We start from the raw sequence: 26,235 nt of genomic DNA, 5'->3' as shown, positions 1-26,235 counted from the left end.
AGGAGTTTCCGTTGTTTTGCAGGTACAGGCCGCACTGGACCAATCTTCGAGCTGTAACTCTCCCGAGGGACTAAAAACACCCAAAACATATTTAATTGAAAATTTTTAACTGACAAGCGAAAAATAAGGGCGGTCATTTAAAAATTTTGAATTTAATTTGAAAAATCCAATGCAGGATTTAAATGAAACATATACTGACTAATTGACAAAGTAAGGTTTCCCAAATACTTAAAACAGGTTTTACCCTGTTAACGTTTATGTCATTACCTATTTATATTAAAACTCTTTTACTTCTTTTAAATTTTGAAAGTAAAAACTAATAACTAAGACATTTTACAAAATAAAACTTAATAAATAAAGTTTATTTCAATAACAATCTTTTACCTAACTATTTGGGGCCATAAACTAGATACAATTCTAATTAGGTACAAATCATGTGTGGCAAAGTGTGTAACATGTTACACATAATATTATACCCCCTTAAATAATTGTTAATAAGGTCTAATAGATTAGTTATCAGTGTGAATAGTTGAATGATTTAGATATTTATACTAATATAAATTTATATGAATATAGATATTTATACCATTGTTATCAAACCTGGTTAATATGAAGTGTGGTTTGTCTAGTGAAGACCACAATCATATTCATATCTATTAAGAAGATAACAAGATGTTAAGGATTTAAGATGTTAATGATTATACTATGTTTGGTAATGTCCAAAATAATGTATGGTCGTACGTATATATTAAAAAAGTTGTTTCGGAAAGGTAATTTCATATATTTTATTTCGGTAAATACCTTATACACAAACAATATTTTACATTCCAACTTGGTTTTTTTGGATCAAAAAGGTTTACGAAAAAATATGAAAAGGTTTCTTGTCAGATTTGAGTGACGAACCCATAGTAGCGAAAACCTCATAATTTTTGAATTCGATTAAATAAAAATGTCGTTTTTGCATCCCTGTAATGATTGTACAATTAAAATCTATTTTTTCAAGAATTAAGAACCCGCCCACAGGATGAAAGAACCCGATTATGTATACCATAAAAATGCGCAAGAGTTGTACAAATCTGATAAAATTTTTCGGTCTCCATTGATGCGTGATTAAATGTAAGGTACATGGAACATAAATTTGTGGTTAATTTCATTATTTGATGAACAAATTTGAAGAACTGTGAAGAATAATGACGAACTTCGAAGAACAATTTTTTTATTAATATTTTTTTGTTTAATCTTAATTTTGGATTTTATTAAAAATAGATTTTTATAAATTAATTTCGAAAATAAAAAAAAAACATTTTCAAAAAATACAATAATTAATTATTGGAAATAAGAAAATGAATTAAAAAAGAAAATTTCCAAAAATAACCTTTGACCAAAGTTTTAAAATAATTATAAAATTAGCCAATCAAAATTTAGAATAGTGATGGTCATTTTGAGAGAGACCATACTAGAATTTTTATAATGCATAAATAATACTCACATAATAAATCAATACGCATTTCTCATACATAAAGCAAAACCAATCATCACAATAATTACCAACTAAACTTACTACCATACAATTCCAACCAATCCACAAGTTTCCTAACATGATTCTAATTTTCAAGTTCTTAAACATGCTCCTAAAGTCAAGGGTTTCGTATCCTTGCACGTACCTTGAGTAAACGAATTGGTTGACCATTTTACCAACTAGAAATTACCTTCTATAAAGTCCTCTCCTAAACCAATGAGTAAAATCTCAATCAATACCCAAGCAATCAAATTTACAGCAATACTAAATTACTTTAAAACCTTCAAAATCTAATTAAACAACACTTTAAAACCTTTCCTTTAGTTAAAATTAAAGGCTTATATATAGTTCTTTAAATTTTCTTCATAAAACCTTAAAATACACTCTTATACATGAAATTACAACAAGTTTAAAGTTAAATAACAATCTAAAAATTTATTTTTATACATGAAACCTCAAAATTATTGTAATCTTTGAAACTACCTACATTATATGTTAAGTTAGTAGGGTTTAAACACAAAATCGCCAATTCAATGCATTTAGAGGCTTCAAAAACAATAACCTAAAATTTGAAAATTTGATTTAGTAATAGAATGTATAAAATACAGCAATTTTAACTTAAATATATAATTGGAATTCAATTAGTTTCATAAAAGCTTAATCAAACCTTCAAACTTCACAATTTAAACCCTAAAATATACACAATTAAAATTTAAAAATTAATTTATAATCAAGATAACTGAGTTTAAACATAATTTATACATAATATAATTAGATAACTTAATTAACACGTTATGAACCCTAAAATCATGAAAAATCAAGGTTTAATCCCTAATTTTCGTACTTATGAAAATCTGAAATTTTTATCATTAAATTAAACATAGCAAAATTTAGAAATTTATAATCTTTTATAATTTATATGCATAATCAAATCACAATAACAACAATTTAAGAGCAAAAATTTGATAAAGATAGAAACTTGAATTAAATTAACAAAAGAAAAAAAAAAAAAAAAAAAAGAAAGAAGAAGGAGAGAAAAGGGGCGAATTGGTGGTCGTGGGTGAGCCGCGGTGGTCATCGGAGCAGCAAACAGGCGCCGGTGGTGGCTTGTCGTCGACGGCAGCAAGCAACGATTTTTTTTTTTGGTTTGTGAGCAGCAGAAGGAGAAGGGGAAAAGGAGGAGAGGGGAATACTTGAGATTAGTGGGGGAAAAATAAGGGTTTGTAGGTTTTTAATGGTAAATAAAGTGGGCTTAGGTTTCCTAAATCTAATAAAATTAGGATTGTTACTTGGGTTTTAGAAAAAAGAATAGGCTTAGTAATTAATGGATTAAACTTGCATAATAATTCATGATTAAAATATGGGTAGTGAAATAATTTTATAAAGATCAAATTTATTTGCTTAAAAATTATGTAAATAAATAATCAAAATTAAACATTCACATAAATATGTTAAAATATAATTTTAAATTTCACAAAATTACTGGAGATCAAATGTTAAGTATAATTCAGCTTCAATCACTTTAGTTCAGTAAATCAGAATAGGCCCATAATTATGTATACAAACTCAAATCAAAATTGGTACTGCATATTACATTTATACAAACTGCACCGAGGCCACCGACACATCCAAGTTGTTCACAAATCCTTTCTTCGTGACAAATCAACTTTGCGTAAATAAATCTAAAAGCCTTCTTAAACAAAGATGTTGTAGGGTAAAGTTGTAAGCAAATAATTAAAAAAAAAAATGAAAATTGTGGGGTAATCAAATAAAAGAGAATCAAAACATTTCAAAAACTACTAGGCAAAACGAGTTTCTGCTCATTGACAATATACATGGTGATATCATGCCTCCAAACTGCCCTCGTCCGAATTTCTGACCTTCAAACTTGCAAGGATGTCATAGATGATTCTTGTTCACGATGGCCACCAACATCATCTGCGAGAATATAGCCATTTTGAGCATTGGCAGTTTGACAAGTAGTGTGAATCCGTCTGCAGTCTATTATCTTTTTCGTCTATATGAATTCGAGAATATAGACAGAACAATTCTCTACCGATAAAAAGATTATCTGCATAGCTCAATGCAACATAAAAAATGAACATACTTCCTGAGACTAAAATCGGTAAAGCTAGCAGTAAGAAAATTACGATTTCTCTTGCAGTTGTATACAATCACGATCGCCGACACAGATCTCTCAAACTTCCTTGCAAGTTCGAACGTTGATGCAATAAAGCCAACCTGCACGACTGCCCAGCTATAAGGTCATAAGTGGATCGCTTTTTCCATGGGATTAACCCGAAATCATCATGAAAATCGTCCATTCCATCTACGAAGAGCTGCCAAATAAGGGAACCAGCACCAGACCCATTCTTTTTTGCAGACTTGTATATGATATCAAAAACAAGTTTGAACAACCTATCTCGGTGTGAAGGATCAAAGTCCTTGTTTTGACTTGACAGCCCAAATTCAGTCAACATTACAGGCTTCTTAAGTTGTTTATCACCATCATCAATGTGAGATGACACCCACTTCCTGACAAACTCCAATTTTTCTTCAAGATTATCCACTAACAGCCTAAGAAAGAAAAAAGGATTAGTTTATTTCATTATAGATGTACCATTCAAAATGGATTGAATGTTGACAATAGGGATAGATTAAATATAGAGATGTATAAAATATAATGCAAGATGCAACAGCAGAATGATACATTGATACTAGAGTCTAGACTTTCTGCTTTAACTTGGATACTCGAGGAATATTGAAGATTCTTAAAGCAACTGCTGCTTGCTTATAACTTCCATGTAAAGTTAAAAGTTTGTTAGCAAGAGAAACTGCTCACCATTGATCAGGATACATGTGAACAGAAGCAAAATCAATTGTTGGTAAATCATTGTTGCGTATGAAATCAGTTCCAATAGTGGCTTCCCATTCTGAGGGGTTTAGAGATGACTTAGCACTCTTTGGACCATAAAATCCCTCAAGGCCTACGGTAACCAGATGCTTCTCATCAATTGCCTTTATAAATTCGGACATTTCCTTGATCCAATCCTGCCATGATCAAATTAATTTATTACGCCAAAAAAAAAAATGTTCAAAATAGTAACTTTGCTTAGATACAGCAAGAGTCTAAAGCAACCAAATGTCCTCACGGCACGTTTGATAAGCGGTCATAATAGTGGGAATGGTAATGGATTTGTATGTGCTTTTGCAAAGAAAACATGCATTCATTACTGTGTAAATGGAACTCTACCTCCAGCTCATCCATAAATTTTCATCACCACAGTATACCACTTTAAATGTTAATAAATGGCAATGAAAATTTGTGACGAAAAAAGAGGTATTTGTGGAGGGATTAACATTAACATAGGTATTGGCATGAAATTATCTTCTCAAATTTGCTGATTAAAGAATTGTCTTTACTACTAATTATTACTAACTACAAAACAGATCATAAAAGAACAATTCTAATCAGGAAAAACACTGATGTAAGGAGACTCCAGAACTCACTTGAAGAGTGTCACCTGTCGGATCAGACATGCAACGTGGTTCATTGATTAATTCCCAAGCAAAAATCACAGGATCATCGCGGTATTCAATCCCGTTAATGGTATTCTTTCTTGTAAGCACTGTCTGGAAAAGTTAAAAACAAAAAATGATTGCACAAAATGTCATATTAATCATCAATTGCCCATAAATGAATTAAGATTGATGAAAGGAAACTACACAGAAAGTAAATCAGTAAGGTAGAATGCAGTGTCTTTTTTTTTTTTTATATAAATTGAATCAATCAATACCGAACTGCATCAAAGTTCCGGTTTTTTGTCAATACAAAGCTCTCTAAATAATTAACAAGAAAGATTTGGAGAAAGTTATATTGGAAACTTTCTACCCTTCACACAAACCTAAGAAGAAAAATAAAAATAAAAGCAATTACTAAAGTTATCCACAATGTGGTACTCCCTCCGTTTTTATATACTTGCTCCACTTTGCTTTTTCGGCTGTTTTTTTGTTCCATTTCTTTAATTGGAAAGCTTTTACAACATTTAATTCATTTCTCTCACCTAGTGGACCCAATATAAATCACATTTTATAAATTTCATATTCTCACTCTTCCAATTCCCTCCACTACTTTTGCTTTTTACAATTTTTTTTTTCTTCTACCCACCCCACTACCTCCGTATTTATTACTTTCTCCAAATTATCCTAAAACTCCGTGCATAGAGAAATGGAGCAAGTATTTAAAAACGGAGGGAGTATTAACCTTCATAAAAAGAGCAACGTACAGGTCAACGGACCAGGGATACTGTACTAATTCTAAATCTAAGATATCATTAAGAGTCTCCTCCAACCTAGACAAGCTAATTTACTTGACACAATTATAATGCATTCACATGATTACAACTTTTGCAAGACTTACAACAATCCTTAATTGCATGAGATTAGTTTATCTTTGTTAATCTATTGGCAGAAACAAGTTTATCAATAAGTAGCTAGCTTTATTGCATGAGATTATCATGGTTCACATTTGAAAAACTATCTCTTATGTCAAATTATCACTATCAAACAATGCCTAGGATATTTAAGGATGTAAGTTTTTCAATAAGACATTTAGAATATCCAAAAGTTACAATGGCAACTAAAGTTTAACCATTAAATTCTGATATTGTCTCATGTGGTTTTGAGCAACATCAAAAAACTTTTAAGGCATCAAAAACTGAGAATACATTTTTAAATAACAATCAACATCTCTAGTGCCATTTGCTTTCAAGGAACATCTTTTAATCCTATTTATACTAAGTTCATAGATGATTGATGGACGTCATTTATTTATATTAATTTCTTTTTACCTCTTTTTATCTCTTTTTATCTCCTCTTAACCCCCTTTATAAACTTTCCCAAATTTTATTGTTATTTCCTCTTTTGGGGTTTCTATTTACACTGCCCCTGTGTTTTTTTTCGCTCATTATATTTTTTCTCGTTTTTTGTCCACTTTCAACGTTTCACTTTTCTTTTCAGAATTTCTTTTTTTACATTATTTTTGTGGACGACCCCTCGTGATGATTCATATTAGCCGCCTCAAATCATTTTTGGATCAAGGCGTCGTTGTTGATGTTTAGTCAACAGTAACTAAGGAGGGTAAGATAGAGAAGAAAGCAATGGAAGCCAACAGTGACCAAGGAGGGCAAGATAGAGAGGAAAACAATAGAGTGTGTACGAAAATGAAGGAAAGAGAGTGAAACAAGTGGTGTTTATGAAAATGAAGGAAAGTGTACTCAACCAAAAAACAAAATATGGAAAATGAAGGTGCAATAAAAAAAAATTAAAAAAAAAATCCTTAAGTATCTGTTAAAGGAAAATTGTATTTCCTTCTAAAATGATGCAAAAACTTTCCACTCAGATTTTACTTCTTTCTCCCTAGACCTTGCAATTATTTACCGAACAAAGAAGAACGATCCATTCTAAATTTCCAAGTCATGAAATCCCAATTACTATGAAGACTAGTTTGTCTAGAAATGAATTCAAGTAGAAAATGTCCACAATAAGGACATGCTTGAAATGGGGGTAGTAGATTAAGGGGGTAATAAAAGTCAAACTAAGCAAAATGACTGTGAAAATAGGGAAGAAAGAGATAGTGATGGTGTGATTGTAAGAAAATTATGTAGTGATGGTATGGTGTGAGGTGAAGAGAGAGGAATCGATACCCTCATTTTAGGGGTAGTAGTTACACTAGGGGGAGGGTGGGTAACTATTACCCTCATTATGAGAGTAATAATTCCTCCATCTCTCTCTTCTCCACATGGCACAATTACCTTATTTCATTTGTAAACACCATGTCTTCTACAACAGCACCTCTAATTACTTTTGTTTTTTCAATTTTGACTTTTATTACCCCCTTAATGTATTACCCCCAATCCAAGCATGCCCTAAATCAAACCCAGCTCTAGGTTATAATGTATTTGGATTTTCCTGATTTTACAATTTGCTTCTCCTGCTCAAAGAAGGTGCAGACAAATCAATACACTCATGATTATTCAATTTGTTGAAAAAAATATATTTATCATAAAGCTTACCAGACTACAATACCATGTTGCTTAGCCCATTAAAATCAGCAAGCCATTAATGTAGTTTATATGTGAATATGTGATTACATAAAAGAAAGTACTTTCTTCTTATTATTCTAATTGATATCACCTAAGGTGTACTTTCTTCTTATTATTCTAATTGATATCACCTGAGGTGCCCACATCATTCCTTGTTAGTCAACATGGACACGACACTTCATGTTGGACCATAACTATTATAATTTTTATAATATATAGCCTTCCTCAAAGTTTAATACCCTCCCATACATCAATAAAGGGAATCAGAGATTCACGCATCAAGAATAGTTCCAAATAAAAGGTACAAGCAGATGGGAGCAGGGATTTATCCCCCAAGAATGCAGAATGCTGGGCCCAATTCATAGTTGTTCCCTGCTAGCAAATAGTTAAGGGGAACCATGGTTATTTTACTGATTCTACCCATATGAGTAAATTGTAAACTAAGTTGTTAGTAAATGAAATAGAATCATTAATATAGGTTATAATATTATACATGCCTAAATCACTCTCAATCCCAATTTGGACAAGTGGTGATAAAAAATTTTGACCTGAAGATCTTGACTCAAAATTTGCATGTTGATGATACAATGTACCTCATGCAATGTGATTTGAGCCGTTACGTATGCCTCCACTTCTAATAGGTAAAAAAATTTATTCTATTGATGACAGGTAAAAAAATAAAAGTCAAGTTCGGCAAAAGCTCAATCTTGACATGTATATTAAAATTCTTGTCAACTTGAGTCAACCTTATTTTATGTTTAGTAAGAGTTGACATTGCTATTAAAAAAGATTACCATTTCAAAAACTTGGCTAATTGACAACCCACTTGCTAGCTTATATGAGGATATATGCATAGTCAAGCAAATCAAAAGCAACCCGTGTCAATATAGCACTAGTCAGCCTTATAACTTACTGCCATACTCTCTTGTTTCTCTTTCTCACCTGATCCTTCATAGAAACCTATCAACGAGTTCTCTAGTGCTTCTTATCTAGAGATTATTTCACCTTAAATTTCTATACAGCTTGTTCAACCAAACCATTGCAGAAGATCGCACATATTATAAGACCTTTTGATTTAATTTTATTCTTCACAACCCTGGTAGACTGATACCAAAAACTCTAACCGATTTCATTTGTCATTGAAAACAACAATGGAAAACATACAACAGATCCACAGGCTACTCAAGAAAAAAAAAAAAAAAAAAAAAAAAAAAAAAAAAAAAAAAAAACAGAGAGATAATACCTTGATATAATTTTTGAAATACGTCTGAATAGATGGATCGTAAAAGAAAGAATCGTTGGAAGAGCTAATCCCAATGCCCTCTTGCCAAGCCCACTTCACATACTGTGTTTTTCCACCATATGCTTTCAAATTGTTAACTAAACTTAAAATCAGTCTTACTCCACTTTTTCGTGCTTCCGCAATCACATAATCCAAAGCCTACAACAGAAATTAATTATCAAAAATCCAATCAAGATTCACTAAACAGCAATTTTTTTTAATATACAACGGTCTAGTGATGCTTCAAAGTAATAGAAATATGGACACAATGATTTCCTTTTTTTATCTATTGTTTACCATTGCTTTTCAACCCTCATAATTATAAAACGTCATAAAGATTACAAATCACATGATTAAGATTGATTCCCATTTGGTTCAATAGTAATGATTAACAAGCACATCTATGAATTAATGTTACAAACATCCTTAATTATGACAAACTTTACAATTTGAGATCATATATCCAAACTCTAGCACAATAAGAAAACATCAGAACAAGCTCATTCACAATAACAAGAAGCCTTAATCCCAAAATGACTGTGTCGGGTCACGAAATCAAAACTCATAAAATCGAGTTATATACCTGAAAAACTTGCTCATCAAACACACCAGGAGAAAGCTGGAGAGCATGATAGGTACCATCATTAAAAGCCCAAGTTCGACACACAGTTAGACCCATTTTAGATCCAGCTTGAAGCATTTCTTTCACTCTTGGCCTACTGAAGCCATCAACAGCATGGTCCATTAACCAATAAGAGTTCCAACCATTAACATAAAAGGGTTTTCCATCCAACATAAACTGATTCCCAACCCTTTCAACAAAACTATAATTTGGTTCCTTAATCACACTAATTCTAATGTTAAATTCACCACCAAATGACAAGTAAATGAAAGCAACTAATGTCGCCACACCAACTATTGGATAAAACCATCCATTAGTTGCAAACATCTTTCTTGTAGAACAATATGATTTTGACTTGCTGGACATGCAAAATCTGATAAGAAACCCCAATTAAAATAAAGAAATCAAAGAAATTGATGAGAGTAGTAATGATTTGGGTGATTGGATCTTTGTGAAAATCCAATTTCTGAAAAACCCAGATCCCAAATTGCCTTTTAAAGCTCAAATTACAAATAAAATTGATCCAGAAAAATTGAGGGATTTGGGGAAGCTTTCTATTAAAAAATTGCAAACAAATTTGCCGAAATTAGGTGAATTAATTATTGAAAAACGAGAAAGTAGTCAAAAGCAATTGAATTTGAGGTGAGAGCAAGTAATCAAAATGGGGGTTGGAATTTGATCTAACACTTGACCAAATAAGGAAGACAATGTAATGTGTACCAAACGCCAGCTCGCTCTCACTCAAACGGCAGGACAAAAGCAAATCGAGATATGAAGGGAGACGTATGTGTGTCAGTGAAGGTGGGGGATGTTGGGAGTTGGGACGTCGGTTTTCAACCTGGGTCCGCAGCTTTCATATATTTTAATTACGGAGTATAATACGAAACTAGTGTGCGGTCCAAGCATTGCACCGGATTACCACTTTGATTAAATGAATTGCTAAATACCGCGATCAAATTTTATCAAATCGCCATCATTTCAAGCAAAAAGTTGATATATGACTTTTTTTTTTTGTCCCTTACTAAACCCTAATTAATTTTTTTTTTCTTTTATTTTGTCCTCTCCCATCAAACACCACAACCACCACTGTCTTTGCACACCACCACCACAATCACGCAGCAAGGGGCGGCACTCCGCGGTAGGTGACGGCAGCAAGCGGCAGGAGGCAGTAGGCGGCGGCGATTTGATCAGGCGGCGGTAGTCTGAAGGTTTCATGGCCGGAAAATCGACAATAGAGGTCAGTTTGGCCTTTTTTTCTGGTTTTGCGTTTTTTTTAAAAAACATTTGATGGCTAGTTACCGGCGTGGAAATCCGGTTGGCCAACACCGGTAACCGCCGATCGAAATTGGTTTACGGTGGCGGCCAACCGGTTTACCACGCCGGTTATTTACCATCCTACGAGTACTCTGTTTTTTTTTTAAATTCGATTGTTGTTGTAACCGATCTGCAAAACCGAGTGATCGTCGTCGTTAACCGGCGTGGAATACCGGTCAGCGGCGGCGGCCAACTGGTTCTCTACACCGGTAACGGCCAGCCAAAACATAATGCAGGGAGGCTGAATTTGGAAATTCTTCCTTGTTTACCATAGGCTTTTGTCATTCTTAATGTAGGATTGTGATACTTTAGGCTAAGTAAAATAGCTCTAAAATCTGAAGAGTGACGATTTGTATCATTAGTATTTGAATTGAAGATGATGATGTTGAGTCTGTATATTAACTATAGTACGAACTTCATCTGTACTCTGTTTTACCAGCTTGCGAGTATTCTGTTTTTTTATTTTTTGACAATTTTAATAATTAAATTGAAAAAAAAAAGTTAGGTCCATCTTAGTTGGGACTAGCGAAAAAAGCAATCTCTACTATCAATGTGGATATTTTTACTATCGTTTAATCGTAGTTGGGACTAACTATCATTTTGTTGCAATCCGAGATAGTGAAGCTGCTAAGTACTTATATGTTCTACCCGATAAAAAAATTAGAAGAAAAAAAAAAAAGAGCACAAGTAATTATTTATAGGCTGTGAATGTGGACAAGTGAAAAGATTATTTCAGTCTAGGAAAGCAAACGTGGACAAGTAAAAATTGTCCTCCCCTGTACCATTTTTTGGACCATCTAGCATCATTGCTGCTGTGTCCTCACATGCTCTCAACAATGCCGTGTTTGGTAAACCTGTCATTTGGCTCTACCCTGTAGCACAAAGTATTGCCTTCTGCCTGTTGATTTGATTTTGTTCCATGGTGTATTTGTTAAGAAGGTTGTTGTATCTTCTTTAACTTGAGGAGACATGTCAAGTCTAACAAGTTTGAGGCCAGGGACTGTAAAAGGCTTGTGCTAGAAGTAACTCCCCGATAATAATTGAGGACCTTATTCAATTGTGTAATTGACAACTTGAGGCCTTGGGTTGATCTTTAAAACATAGATCTTTTTTATTGGTCAGTTCTATTTAATCTCAAAAAATAGCACGGTGTAGATTTAGCTGCATATCTCTTGTGAGTACACATGGTACTTTTTTTTGTTTTTTTGAGGCTGTTACTATTGAGTACCATTAATTATTATTAATATTATAATTGTTATTATTTTATTTTTTAACAGTTATGAATAATTATAGTTATTATTATTATTATTATTATTATTATTATTATTATTATTGATTGTAATTTCGTAAATTTGGTTATGACGACAGTTGGGTAGGCTCAAAATGACGTTTGATTGTATTGATGGCTCGGGTGAGAGACATACCAGGACTCGTGCAGTGACTGCTTCGACTAGGAGACTGAGGACATCAGTTCCTATATCCGATGGAGCATGTGTTGATGATGAGGTTCAGGGGCGTGAAGGGGAGGACGAAGAGGAGGATAAAGAGTGGCATGAGGATCAAATTAACAACTTGATGGACGATGATGGGAGTTTGAGATCCGTTCGACGTCGGGGAGGTAAGGGAAAGCAAGGCCAGACGTCATCTAGAGTCACTTTGAGGAGAGGTGCTGATGGTAGATTTCAGAGTATTGGAGATGGTACTTCCCGAACTCGCAAAATTCGTGTTGTCCGAGCGTCAAATGATAATACATGGCGTGTTCAGGGTCAAATGTCAGGTGGTCCCAAGGATGGTAGTGTCATTCCAAATTACGCAGGTCACATCGCTACGCAAATTTGGATGGGGGAGAAAAAAGATCGAGACGTGTTGAAGTGTCAATCTAGGACACAATGGTGTTTGAATTTGCATGAGATGCACAAAGCTATGGCCGATGATGTGCGTAGACAAGTTGATAGTACTGGTTTGAGTGGGCTAGTTAACATCATCCATCATCACATTGACTGGGCCCTGATTTCGGCGTTTGTAGAGCGCTGGCAGCCAGACACAAACACTTTTCACTTCCCGTTCGGCGAGATGACTATTATGCTCCATGATGTCTAGTACATACTTGGGTTACCTGTAGAGGGTGATGTTGTTGTAGAGCAAAGTGATGTTGCGTCTTTGAAGGTTGAATTTCAGAAGTTTTTAGGGATAGGAGCAGATAAACTTGTTGCCAAGCCGACACCCATTTGGGATAATGGGGGGGTGTCAAGTCAGGCCATATATGAGAGATGCCTGGCAGAGAGAGGAGACGCTGATATCCAGGTGCAGGGTTTCTTGTTGTTAGTTCTAGGCAACACTATTTTTGTCGATAAGAGTGGTAGTCGTATTCCTCCTTCTTGCATCTTAGAGGTGAAGAAGAAGGATGTTTAGCTTTCTCATTATTCATGGGGTTTAGCTACCCTTGCTTATTTGTATCGGCAGTTAGGCGTTGCCTCACGGATAGGTTGTAAACAGATTGTTGGGTGTTTGATGTTGTTACAGTCTTGGATTGATGAGTATTTTCCTGCATTTCGACCTGTTCAGGGTTGTTTAGCCATAACATCGACTGATGCTCGACCCGCCAGGTGGGACACACAGATTCAGGAAAGGGACTACCATCGTGTAGTTTCTTTTCGTAGACGCCTTGAGCAGATGACAGATCGTGAGGTATATTTTTTTGCTACATATTTATTAAAATTTTTAAGTTTTGGACTTACTAGTTAATAATAACATTTTTTTAAAATTGCTTGTAGGTTATTTGGAGGCCCTATACTTTAAGTCCTGCTCATTTGGTCCCGAGAACTACTTATCTGGGTTGGATACAGTATCGAGACATTGTTGAGCCATACCACCCTGACAGAGTTGTACGACAACTTGGGTTCGTTCAGGGGATTCCTCCTCCCTGTTTTCCACCCGATTATGCGAGTCGGCCGGCATATGAGACGCGGAGTTATGCAGTTAGCTCCGCAAGTGCACCACAGTTCTGGGACAGATTTAATGTCGGGACTTACTATATACCCCTCTCAGACTGCCATTGTTGGACAAGGAGCCTACTTGTTCTGGTGATTACGAGAACTGGTTCTACACGTACTCACATCCGCTTCTTATGAGTCCTGATGCAGTGCTTGGCCCACCACCTCGACCCGATAGGACAAACGTAGATTTTGTAAGTTTATTTTAGCAATGAATTTCATTTATTTAAGTTGATTAAATTAATTTTTTTTATTTAATTTCATTATCTTTATTCATTTAATAATTATTTAATTTGACTTACACAATTTAATTTCATTTGTGCAGTGGGTGCAATTATTCATGTCTCCGTTATGCAAGTTCATAGCTGAGCAAGGAGGCAACATCACCCCCATGGTGATCGAGGCGCAGGAACTAATCAAGTTGTGGAATGACATGTTAGAAGATTGATATGTTTTTTTAATTATTAGATTTGGTTAATTTGGCTTTTTTTTAAAAAAAATTATTAGATTTGGAGTTAATAATTATTGGGATATCATTAGATTTGGATTTGTTTTTGGTTTATTAGATTTGGAGTTAATAATTATTGGGATATCATTAGATTTCCCCCCCCCCCCCTTTTTTTAATTATTAGATTTGGTTGATAAATGAAAAAATAATTAGATAATGTCTTTTAAATTATTAAATTAAGAGTTCAGTATTAACAATGCAATAAAATCTCCTATCAATCACATCATTGACTATTAGCTAGAGTGTTCCAAGTAGCGCACCTATGTTGATATCGATCCTCCCAACCTGTAACGGTATCGTCACGTATATCGAACCAAGTAGTAGCAATAGGAGGTATTGGGAAATTATGTTCAAACTCCAATCGCACAAAATGCCACCCTAAAGACAGTATGCAAAACTCCCTATACGGACCAGTTGTTGTTGACGGAGCAGTCCAAGGTAGCACAGTGATGCACGGGAACACACCACGACCATCTATACCAACACCAAAACACATAACAGCGGCATTATAAAAGTTAGCAATCGGAAACAAGTCATCAAAAGCAACCATCCAATGATCTGTGTCGCATCTCCCTCCAGTCCATGTGATACGGTTGATTGCAACATCTAATTGTTCAACTCTGTACACTCGAGAATAAATGTCTCGATGAGCACCAACCTCATTTGCAATCGATCGTCGAGCTAATATCCATTCATGCTGGTCACCTATGAAGAAATCCGCAACACATCGAAATCCACAGTTACCATAACTATGCAGATCACTCCACCCTCGTAAAAATGAAAGCATGAAGGCTGGAACTTTATCTAAATATGCAACTTCCTCCAAGTTCAAATCATTCCCTACAATTGTGCAAAAATTAGCCATAAATAATAATAATAATAATAATAATAATTTGTTTCAAAAAAAAATAATAACAATAATAATAAAGAACCTGAAGCTGTATAAATCGGTGTCGTATGACCACCCCGACGACCACCCCTACGACCACCTCGACGGCCACGAGAACCCAAAATATGCTCAAATCTGCTACGATTACGCCTAGTAGACACAGACCATTGACTTGTCGGTGGTCGACCCCTTGTTTTCTCGTTGACCTCTGGATCAGAAAAATCAGTCTGATCTCGGTGTAGCTCCTCAAATAGGACCCGGTTGATAACCCGCACAAAGCTTGGATCATGATCTAAGACCTCATCCACCAAAGACCTAAACAAGGTTGCATCTTGCTCTGACTCCTCAACAAAAATAGGAATGTTAACGCCCTCACCGATCACTAATGTCTTCCAAAATGGATGGACCTGATCCAAATACAACCCCGTCCCTACAAGAATTGTTGTCCACATGGTGCATGCACATGGGAGACCGTGCATCGTGAGAAACGCACACCCACACCTATCTAACACATCATCACATAACTCTCTCATCCTCTTCAACTCCTCCTGTAAAATATCAAGACCTCGAAATGACATAAAGCCGTTAATATGAAGCAAAGGCATGATGTTGTGTTGTGACCCCATTCGCCGTCTCGAGTCCTCTAAATGGTGATGAATCTCAATTAGCATACCCTCAATGTTGTTGTGCACACGACGGAAGATAGTGTCTAATGCTCTTGTAGAACTGTCGAACCATTGTTTAAGTACGGAATGTTGGCTCTCTGCTCTACATGTGTTGACATTGCTGAAGTGCATCCCCAAATTCGTCCAAACTCGTACAAATTTCTCCTTGTGGACCAACCATTTCTCCTCGACATATTTCACCAGTGGTGGGTTCGATGCTCCCCACGTCGCTTTCATAGTTTGCAACTCTAACTCATACTTGGCAACAGTGGTCCAACACATTACTCTTCTCCATCTACCATTTCGAAATCTCTCAGCCATCAACATATCCTTCCCACACAAATAGTGCGCCCTTGCCAACACATCCTTGTTAATGTGCCACCCGCATGATAAATGCGCACAATTTGGAAAGACCTCTTTCAAAGCCTTCGTCAACCCCAACTCACAATCAGTAACAAAAACATTTGGAGCCACCTCAAATCCAATGTACAACTACAATTTCTCCAAAACCCACATGTAGCTTTCATAAGTTTCGCTATTCAATATAGCATATCCGATCAAAAAGTTTTGATTTGTAGGTGTGACACCAACGAGCTCGAAGAATGGCATGTTATATCTGTTGGTCTTGTACGTAGAATCCTTCCCAATGACATGTGGATACGTACGTAACATATTAGCCATCTCTAGGTGGGCCAAAAAAGCATGGGTGATGGCACGGGTATCTGGATCAACATTTATCCAAGTGACATACTTGTATTCATTTTCCAAGTGAACAAACTGGTGCGCAACATCTCGACCTTCACAAGCATCTAGACGAGCACGACTTCTCACATTGTAGCTATGTCTCTTGTTAGGGTTCTCATTCGGAAACTTCTCTTTCAAGGCTGCCATAATGTGACGCGGCTTGGCTGCAGCAGAAGTCATGTCAATAACAAACGTTTTTGCAGCTGGACTAAGACCACTAACCTGTCGGTGACCCTCTCGATATACCATGAGTGGATGGTTATGCATGCCTTTCAAACCCTTTTTAGATTTAATTATCCATCCTTCCATGTCCCGCAAACATCGAGCCGAGATTTGAAACCTACATTTACAACCCTTGCTCTTCGTGTTCTTGCGTGTGGCATTTCACGGTCCCGATTTTCCCCTCTGTTTCTCTCTCCCCCCCCCCCCCCCCCCCGATCACATTTCATGTAATTAATTAGAAGCCCATTTCTTTGTTCTTATACGATGAATTTGTCAAAAAGAACCCTAATGGAGTGGTAATCTCTCTAGCCCAATCAACAGCTTCTTGATAGGTCGGGAAAACTTCTCTAGTCTGAAAATGCGGGCTATAATCAACACCATCACCGCCGTAATCTGATAATGAACCCTGATATAAATAAATAATTCTTTTAATTAATAATAACGAACAATATAACATTAATAATTATAATTATAATAATAATCTTAAATAGAATAATATTTATTATTATTATTCATAATAGTATAAAAAGTTAATATAATAATATTAATTTTTTTAAAAAAAAAGCAACGTGACCACAATCAACCGAAGCTGGAAACTAGTTGACCGTCAAGGTTGACCGGATTTTACCACCGGTTGACCGTGACGGATAACCGGATTTCAGCTCCGGTTGCCCACGGTAACCGGCGTGGAAAACCGGTAGACCGCCACGGTCAACCGGTGTTCAAAACCGGTCAACTTCTCCAGTCAACCGGTGCACAAAACCGAGTACCGGGAAGGTTGACCGGTTTTGTGCACCGATTGACCGATTTCAAATCAAGTTTTCCGTCAAATTTAAATTGTGAAATTGTACTTGTTCAAAAGCCGACGGTTAAGATTGCGGTTGGTTTTTCGACGAATCACCGTGATTATCATCCATTTCCGATAACTTTTCCGTTCGTGGTGGTGGTCCAATCTATTAATGGTGGTGGTCCAATCTAGGTAGTGACGCGGTAATTGTAGTCAATTAATTAAAGTTAGAAAAATTTTATAAAAAATTGGGTAAATATTTATTGAGGGCAAGAAAGTCCTTTTACTTGAAATGATGGCGGTTTTGATCACTATGGATGGCGGTATTTAATACCCCCCTTGATTAAATGGCTTATTTATGAAATATATTATCATATTTTTTTATAAAATAAACTATATTATCATCGATTATGTATGTTATACATAAATGTTAAAAATTATATTACTAATTGATAAAGAGTATAGAAAGATATTTTTTAACACTCTATTGTTTGTGAAATGTTGATTTTATTCCTCTTATTTTCTGCTTATATCGTATTTCCTTTTTAATTGATGCATGTCATTTATAATTATATTTATATGTATAGATGACATAAATTGTTATTGGCTAAGATGCTAAGGAAGTAGATCTTGTTTCTTTAAGTTCTAGTGTTCGAAACCCATCAAAAGCTTTTTTAATAATAGTTGGAATGATTTGTTAATTGGTAATGACGATGTGGCACAATGCTATGAGAGGGGAATGACATGGCACATAAACGATTTTAGAAACGCTTTTTAATATATAAGTATAGATATAGGTATGATGGCCTACGAACAAATATAATTAATAATTTTATTTTTTCCTACTCGATTCACCGTTTAAGCTAATTTGGATTTAGGACTTGATTCTAAGTGGTTAGATTCGAGAATTTCTTAGCATGTAGGAACTTTTGTCCTAGAGGACTCTACTAAACAGTGGGGCCCACTTTATAAATGAGTTGGCTTTACAATAAAAAGTTTTTTTTTTTTTAAAAAAAAAAGAAAGGCAATAATATGGGACCTTCTATGCCATACATTGTCCCTTGTTATTTCCGCCAAAAAGAAATTTGTAGCGCCAAAGAGAAATTACTCAGTCTTCCCCCTAAAAATTCACAATTTTTTTTTATTCTAAAATTTTTTCTTTATTTGTTGCAAACAATAATTCGATTTGGTTTGAATTTTGTTGAGCATTTATTTCACCTTATTTGTTTTCCCATTGGATTCTTTATATTTATCAATCTTTGCCCCAAACAAAAATCAATTTGCCCTCTTTGGATTGTATTATCTCAAATCTGATGAAATTGGTGAAATACCTGGGTGGTTGAACGAAGATGCTCAGTGTTGGTGGTTCTAGTGGTGATGGTTGTAGTAATAAAGAGGTTAGTGCACTTTGTATTTTCAATTTCTTCTAGCTTTCTAATTATTTGTTGAATTATTGTGATTTAGTAGTAGAAGTATGTGTGGAAGCTTAAGCATGAATTAGTATTGTTGTTGAATACCAATGTTGTTGTCGAAAGTATTGATGATAGGAATGGTGTCCTTCGAACAAGTGTATTATTCCAGTAGAGGGTTCGGAATTATTAGAAAGCTAATTATTCAGTGAGGTCAAGTGATCGAAATGCCTAGGTGGAAGCCGCTTCTGATCAGTAATATTAATGAGTAATTAATATTACAACTTAATCTTGACTGAACCCTTCGGGTCACACCTAAGCAACAAACGATCCGACACGACGAATTAATTCGGAAGGAATTAATGAGTGTCTCGAGTAATTAAAATTTAGACGTCGGAAATCAAGCTTGGAGCGTCGAAACCGAGCATCGTAAGTCGAGTCGAATTAATTAAAGACGAGACGGTTAAATCACTAATTAATCAACAATTTACCTAAAATACCCCTAGCATCGGTAAAATCACGAGTGCTAGGGGCAAAATGTGCTTAGAGCACACACCTAGCACGCACCAAGCCACGCACATAGCAGCAGCATCCCGTATGTGCGTGCGTGGCCTGCTGCGCTTGTGTGCGGGGCAATGTGCTAGGAGCATGCTGCTGGCGCGCCATGCACATCGCAGCCAGCTAGCAGCGTAGCTTGCTGGGCTGCGTGTGCTGGCAGGGGCATAGCAGCAGGCCTCAGCCAGCAGCACGCACTTGTGTGCGTGGCTTGCTGGGCCGAGGCAGCAGCTGCACACCGTGCTGCCACGCCAAGGCCAAGGCCAACAGCAAGTTGGGCTGAGGCAACAGCCCACACCCGAGCTGCCTTGGTACCCAAGTGTGGGTGCCACGTGGCAGCGGGTGATTGGGTGGTGTGGGTGTAGGTGGCCGGTTATGGGGAGTGCTTGGGGATCGAGTTTGGTCCCTCCCCCTCCTTGTGGTCCTTACCTAACCCCTCCTCTAAATGTGTCACTTGTTGATTAATTAGTTGTTGGATATTTAATTTTATTTTTGATTTAAAAATAAAGGAAGAATATTGATTTTACCAACTCTCCCACATTAATGGGAGAGAAGATTTCACTCATGAATTTCCCTATAAATACCCAAGTTGGGGTATGGGGAAACTCACTTGAGTAAGAGTTAGAAAAGGCATCTCCATTAAGAAAACCTTTAAACTCATAATTACTCGAGTAGTTTGATCGGACTTGGCTAACCTCCAAGTAATAGACCTTGTCGGGGGTCGTGTTGCGGGTGGATACCGTAGGAGGTTTTCACCCGTTGCGAGAATTAAGCTTTCTCAAGTAAGAGCTCGGGGTATGAGCGAAGCACGCGTCAAAGGTAATTATGCCTTTCCTTAATTCTTGTTAATTATGTCTTTTGATTATATTAATTGTGAGTAAGATCTTGGCTCGGGTTTTATTCCGCGATGAGTCGGACTCATCAAAATCCAACAGCGGTATCGGAGCCTTGCTCATTTATTTTTATAATCATAATTTTCAATGTGTTTTTTATGGCTTTATTTTTCTGGTTTTATGTTGCTAATTAGATTAGTAGCTCGGTTTTATTAATTTTAATCTCGTTTAAAAGCTGATTATGGCCCCAAACCCAGATTTTTGCCCAAAAATAGTGAATTTTAGGTGGAAAAGGCATTCTGGAAATGTTTTCACCCTAATAGGACTGTGTTTTAGGCCAAAATTTGACCAGAAATGCCTTTTTCGAGGGATTTTTCGTTTTGATAAAAAAATTTAAGTCTTTCTAACCTTGAATCTTATGGCATATTTATGGTGATTATGTATTTGGTTCTTTCCTTAATGTTCTTGCATTTTTGGACCTCTTTAAGCATGGTTACTTGGTAGTAATTAGTGCTTGAAAGATTGATTAAAATTTTCACATAATTGCAAATCCATTGCATTAAGTGTGAAAAATTTATTCTTTGAGGCTTATAAGTACTAAAGATCCAATATTTAATTGTTTTAAGTGGTTGGAACTTTGAGTTACTAAATTCCATGATTTTTGGTTGAACTTTTGATTTAATCATGTAGTAAGTTGATTGGAATCATAAAGTTTGAATCTTATTTATCTTCATATTGGAAGATATAATTATTCAAGGATTCACAAGTTAAAGTTGGAATCTTTATTTGAATATTTGTGTTTATAATTCCAACTCCCCTTTATTTCTTCAAAATCTCATGATTAATTTAAATTAATTAAATTTATAGTGAGTTTGCCCTTGTTTATTTTATTGCACCAAGTTGAACCAATTTTATTTAAGAATGGTTCTTGGAAATAATTTTGGTTATGTGCACCTTGATGATTTTTTATTTAAGTTGGACTTGTAATAATTTTTCATTTTTGCTCATTTTATTAATTCTAAAATTAATTTGGAATTAATTATTTAGTCACGCAAAATTTGGGTTAAACTCTTGAGGCTATGGCACGAAAATCGAGGCAAAAGCCTCCCTTGGCTAGTCAAGCTGCATATTAGCCCACATGTGGCTGCCAAGGGGCTGCCTCGAGTGTGCGTGCTGCCATTGCGTGGCTGCTGCTCGCTGCCAGTAGCATGGTGCGCCAACCAGCAAGCAAGCAGCAGCATTGTGCTGTGTGCACATGGCTGGCTATGGCTTGGCTGGTGCGAGCTTGAGCCTTGTGGTGCCGGGGGTATGCTATGAGTATATGCATCTTGGTGCATGAAAGGGGTTTGGTGCACGTAGACATTGCTTGTGGAGCAATGTAGTGCAATGAGCTCGCGCGACATGGCCATCATGGGCCACGACTTGGTGTGTGAAAGTTCGCTGATGTGGTCGATGTAACGCGTAAGCGACATCGTAAACCACTCCCACATTCATTGAGCATCAATCGGTTGTGCGAGTAGTGAGCACTCTAAGTCTTGGTGCTAGGCACTTAGACATTTTGGACTACACAATTTTGTGTTCTTTTGCCATTTTAATTATTTTAATTAATTATTTTGGTTTTAATTATTTTAATTAAATTTTGAGGCTAGGCCTCGATTTTGAGCGGCATTGGCAAAATTTTTGGGTTTACCGACTTAATTAATTGGATTAACTAAGTTGGATGCGAAATTTAGTGGGAGCTTCAATTTTAATTGCGCTAAATTACATAATAGGTTAAACAACTTTGACTAGTTTTAATTAGGCGTGTTAATTGGATTAACGACCTAAATTGGTTACTAGTTTACACGTGATTATGCATTGTTACTTGTTTATCGTTGTAAAATGCATGGGCCACTCACAAATAGTGAATGGATGAATGGAATGTATATTCTCCCGCAGGTTTTATAAACATGGCAACTAGTGGGGCCCGATTAGGATAGAAAATACGGACTGCGTTCCGTGATGTATTTTTGTAAATCTAAATATGGTCTGCGAATCATTGAGTATTTTTTTACCTTAATATTTAGAATAGTCCTAATCGTAGATACTAGTATTTGCATAATTTTGGTCATGTCTTGAAGACAGTGGTTCTTGGAAGATGAAGCCATGAAGTTGCAAAAGATGACCCTTGAAGACCTTGAAGACTCAAGGGGTCATGCTAGTTGCCAAATGCATCATTATTTATGTTTTCGATATATATTTATGATTATATATGTGAATTATATGTTAGATGCATGTTTAGGATTTCGAATGTTGCGATTAATTAAGTTCACTTAAATCAACCAACATAGAAACCCTAGGTCCCTAAAATATTGAGTAAAAATGCCATTCCAAAACAACACTTATCGACCTATTGAGAGTAGTGATGGGCTACGCCAAAGCAAGGCATCACTATTACTCCCTAGGATACGTAAGGCATATCGGGTATGCAAGTTGGTTTTGGTTATACTCAATGATATGAGTGATGGAGTCCTAACATGTCGTGGAAAAGTGGATAAGTTGTTGAGATAGCATTAGATGCGACGATTTATCCAACCAAGAGTGGCTTGGAGCCATTAGCAAAGAGTTGCTTACCTTAGAAGATTGAGTGTTAAGACAAGCCAAAGCATGCTTAAGCACTCATTGTTTCTTTGGATCTTAGAATCGACTTATTCTCACCAAATGGGGACAATTTTAATGTGTGAATAAGACGTTTAAATAAGTTTGATTAATTGCATGATTTCAATATTATTTAAGTATTATGAATGGTTTTTCATTTCAAATTCTTTCAATTGTAAAAACATGTTTTCAACTAACGACAACAACCTAATGTGCCTGGAACTTCCTAAAAAGTTACCATTTTGCTTGAATTTGGTGAACTTTAAGGAATGAGAAGAAGAACTTCGAAAGACCCTCTGAAATTGCTACCTAGAGCACATTCTTGACATACCCATCCCGAGTTTCTACTCAGAAGGGGTTATGAGCGATGAGACTCATAAGGAGTGGAGTTGTTGTTTCGAGGGTTTTTATGTCCCTCGGGAGAGTTACAACTCTAGACTGGATTCCGCAAGGACGCCTGTACCTGCAAAGCAAACGGAGCACCGAATGGTCGATGGTCTGCCTCCAAAGATTAAGTTAGTACGGTATTCGGAGTAAAACGTGCGGAAATTAAGTTATCTACTCGGATTCCAAGCTCAGGTGCTGTTTGTTTCTTGAAAACGACAGCTTTGTAATTAATGCCAATGTAACGTCCTCCCATAAATGAGGGAACTGTCCCTATTTATAGGGTCATTGGAAAGTGTGTCCTCCCTAGGGTTTGATGACCTAGGGATTTGGGCACGCCGTTTTGCGGTGCCTCAAAGTTTCGGCCTTGAAGGCCGTCTTTTAAGAAGGGATATCTGAGTGACATGTGTCACGCATCTGGAGAGGCGCTTTGGGGCGCCTCCCAGGGCGACACGTGTCGCTCTCTCATTAGTCCACTTGGATTATTAAATACCCCAAATCAGGAGCTATATTTGCCTGACACGTGTCACCATCTGGAAGGTCCAAGCTGGCGCCCCTTCCAGTGACACATGTTAAACTCTGGTTGGGCCACTTGGCAGGGTATAAAATACCCAAAACATTTGCCCCTCACAGGGGTCACGTGCTTGGCACATGATGCCTGTGACAGGTGTCAGGCTATGAATGGCCAAAAATTAACTTTTATTGTTCACTTAGTTCTAGGGTTTTACCCTGGAACAATTTACCCCTTCTATAAAAAGAGGGGTTGACCTCCCTTGGATTCACATTTGCGGAACCTTTGGGAGAATCTTTAAATTTTGACTCGCAAAGACTTTTGACTTCTTCAGCATCCGACAGTCGGCCAGCATAGTTCGCCTGCTCAAACAGACGCCCTAGACCGACGCCTCTTGTTACCTTCTTCTAAGGTAACCGCCTGATCCTTTCTTTACTTATTTCTTTGCATTTTTTCTTTTATCAAAAATGGTTTCCCAAACGCACCTGGCATGGCCTAGATTAGCGATCAGCCGGTCACCGGGGACGACTGAATCTAGAACTAGGAGTGCCGAATGCTCGTTCGAGAACTTTCCTTTGAGTACATCTCCAAATCCGACAGTGTCTGTGCCCCTGCAGGACACGATGGCTAGAAAAAAGCAGACGACGAGGAGATATAGGATGGATGGATCTTGGTACCATTCGAAAAGTGAGACTGTTTTTTCAGACAGCTCCATTAGGGCGCCTGTCTCCGAAATTAGTAAGGAACCTCCTAGCAACGTCAGCACTCCCAGTGACTCATTTTTGGAGGAGTGTGATGAAGAATATGAGAACCCCGGGCCGAGTGGATCGGTGTCGGATGCTGAGTTGGGGGAGGACACTGTTGGCACCAGCCGGAAGGACCCCAGCTCTGAAGAGAACGCTGATGATGACTCTGCGTCATCATCCTCCAATTACGTCTCCGTTGACTCGGAGGAGGCGTAGTAAAATCTTAAGGCTGCCTAGGAGTCCTTCTCCGTTGAGAAAGGAGAGGGCTAGGAGGAGCCGTCTGCTTCCAGGCGGTATGAGCGTGCTCCTTATTATCTGCACGTTGCCGAAGGCAGGCGGAAGATCATGAAAGATGATCTTGGAAAGTTTCTTTCTACCCATGTCATGGGACATGGGTTCATTTTGTCCGTGCCGGATGCTATAGACACGGTCACCTGGCCTGAGATGGCCTGCTATGGTGACCAGTGCTTCGGTTGCTACGAGGCGGCCATCCAGGCAGGACTACGCTTCCCTCTCCATTCGGCCGTGGAGAGGATCTTGGACGGATACCAGCTGGGTATCTGGCAACTAGCCCCTGATTCTTGGGTCAACATTTTGGGCTACGTTGCCTCCTGTGAGATGCTGGAGGTGGAGCCCAGATTCGAGGCTTTTGCTCACATACACTATTTGAGCAGAACTCCAAATTCAAGCGGGATCAGCTGGTTTACTCTGACCAGCCATACCCGTTATATGATGACCCTGGGGAAGGAGAACAAATGGAAGGACTGGAGAACAAAGTTTTACATAGTCTCTTCCCCAGATTTCCAAAAGAACAAGCGGTACAATCGCTGGACTCAGTATCCGCCCCTCCTAGTTGGGAAAAAAACCCTTCCGCCTATTCCCAAGCGGGCCTTGGAGGAAATTTTTGATCGGGGCCTTTTTACTATGGCCGTTCGAACGAATAATGAGATGGGGGTCAAGGAAGTTACCCCCAAAGTTACATTCCCCGATTCTAGTGGCTCTCGGACGAGACGTACTTGGCCGCCTGTGGCCTTAGTATAGAGATGCCGAGAGGTAGATGGCCGCTTGAATTTATAAGCTTTTTTACTCGCACTGTTTTTTATTCATTTCATTGCTAACTCTTTTTGTCGTTTATTGCAGACATAACAATGGCCAAGCTTCCCTCTCAAAAAAGCCGGCTGCCTCTGCAGCCTTCTACTGCTCGAACCTCAAACGAGCGGATGAGTAGCCGCCAAGCGGAACTCCTCAGGTAACAAGTTGCTCAACCTTGAGATTTCTTTAATGTTACTTGGTGTAATTTTTCTCAGTCTCACATTAGAGTTCTTTGCAGGGTGGCTCATCAAAGCCTGCTCCCTCTTCTCAGTTGGATCCCAAACTACGCAAGCAGTCGGCTGGCAACATTTCCCAGAGTCGCAGGAAACACATTGCCTCTAAGCCAAAGAAGGGAACGGGCGCCTCCTCCCCCACTCACACTCCCACAAAGTCGGACGCTCAGCATCGAGCGTCGAAGA

The 26,235-nt window shown here is 37.2% G+C and overlaps 3 protein-coding genes across 4 annotated transcripts; 1 reads left to right on the top strand and 2 right to left on the bottom strand.

Moving 5' to 3' along the window:
- Positions 1–3,087: 3,087 nt before the first annotated feature.
- On the bottom strand, positions 3,088–10,392 carry LOC145589535 (mannan endo-1,4-beta-mannosidase 2-like). 2 transcript variants are annotated; one of them, XM_081646140.1, is made up of 6 exons: positions 9,489–10,392; positions 8,867–9,064; positions 5,030–5,152; positions 4,362–4,570; positions 3,670–4,096; positions 3,088–3,590 (listed from the first exon to the last, which is right to left on the bottom strand). In XM_081646140.1, exons 1-5 carry the CDS (start codon positions 9,891–9,893, stop codon positions 3,694–3,696), a joined length of 1,338 nt encoding a protein of 445 aa, XP_081502266.1. In that variant the 5' UTR covers positions 9,894–10,392; the 3' UTR covers positions 3,088–3,590; positions 3,670–3,693. The 2 variants fall into 2 exon arrangements, with proteins under 2 accessions (XP_081502266.1, XP_081502267.1); XM_081646141.1 differs by having other exon boundaries at positions 3,088–3,457.
- A 177-nt stretch (positions 10,393–10,569) lies between these two features.
- Positions 10,570–14,401, top strand: LOC145589536 (uncharacterized). Its single transcript, XM_081646142.1, has 4 exons — positions 10,570–10,764; positions 12,210–13,529; positions 13,616–14,028; positions 14,160–14,401. Exons 1-2 carry the CDS (start codon positions 10,741–10,743, stop codon positions 12,939–12,941), a joined length of 756 nt encoding a protein of 251 aa, XP_081502268.1. The 5' UTR covers positions 10,570–10,740; the 3' UTR covers positions 12,942–13,529; positions 13,616–14,028; positions 14,160–14,401.
- Positions 14,402–14,565: 164 nt separating this feature from the next.
- LOC145588754 (uncharacterized) lies at positions 14,566–16,889 on the bottom strand. The gene is made up of 3 exons (XM_081645360.1): positions 16,488–16,889; positions 15,275–16,388; positions 14,566–15,182 (listed from the first exon to the last, which is right to left on the bottom strand). The coding sequence occupies exons 1-3, from the start codon at positions 16,887–16,889 to the stop codon at positions 14,566–14,568; spliced, it is 2,133 nt and encodes a 710-aa protein (XP_081501486.1).
- Between the last annotated feature and the right edge of the window lie 9,346 nt (positions 16,890–26,235).

The sequence above is a fragment of the Chenopodium album genome, chromosome 17 (genome assembly GCF_948465745.1).
Source record: "Chenopodium album chromosome 17, dcCheAlbu1.1, whole genome shotgun sequence".
NCBI lineage: Eukaryota > Viridiplantae > Streptophyta > Magnoliopsida > Caryophyllales > Amaranthaceae > Chenopodium > Chenopodium album.
The sequence above is the reverse complement of the archived record's forward strand: the minus strand, read 5'-3'. Positions and strand labels throughout refer to the sequence as shown.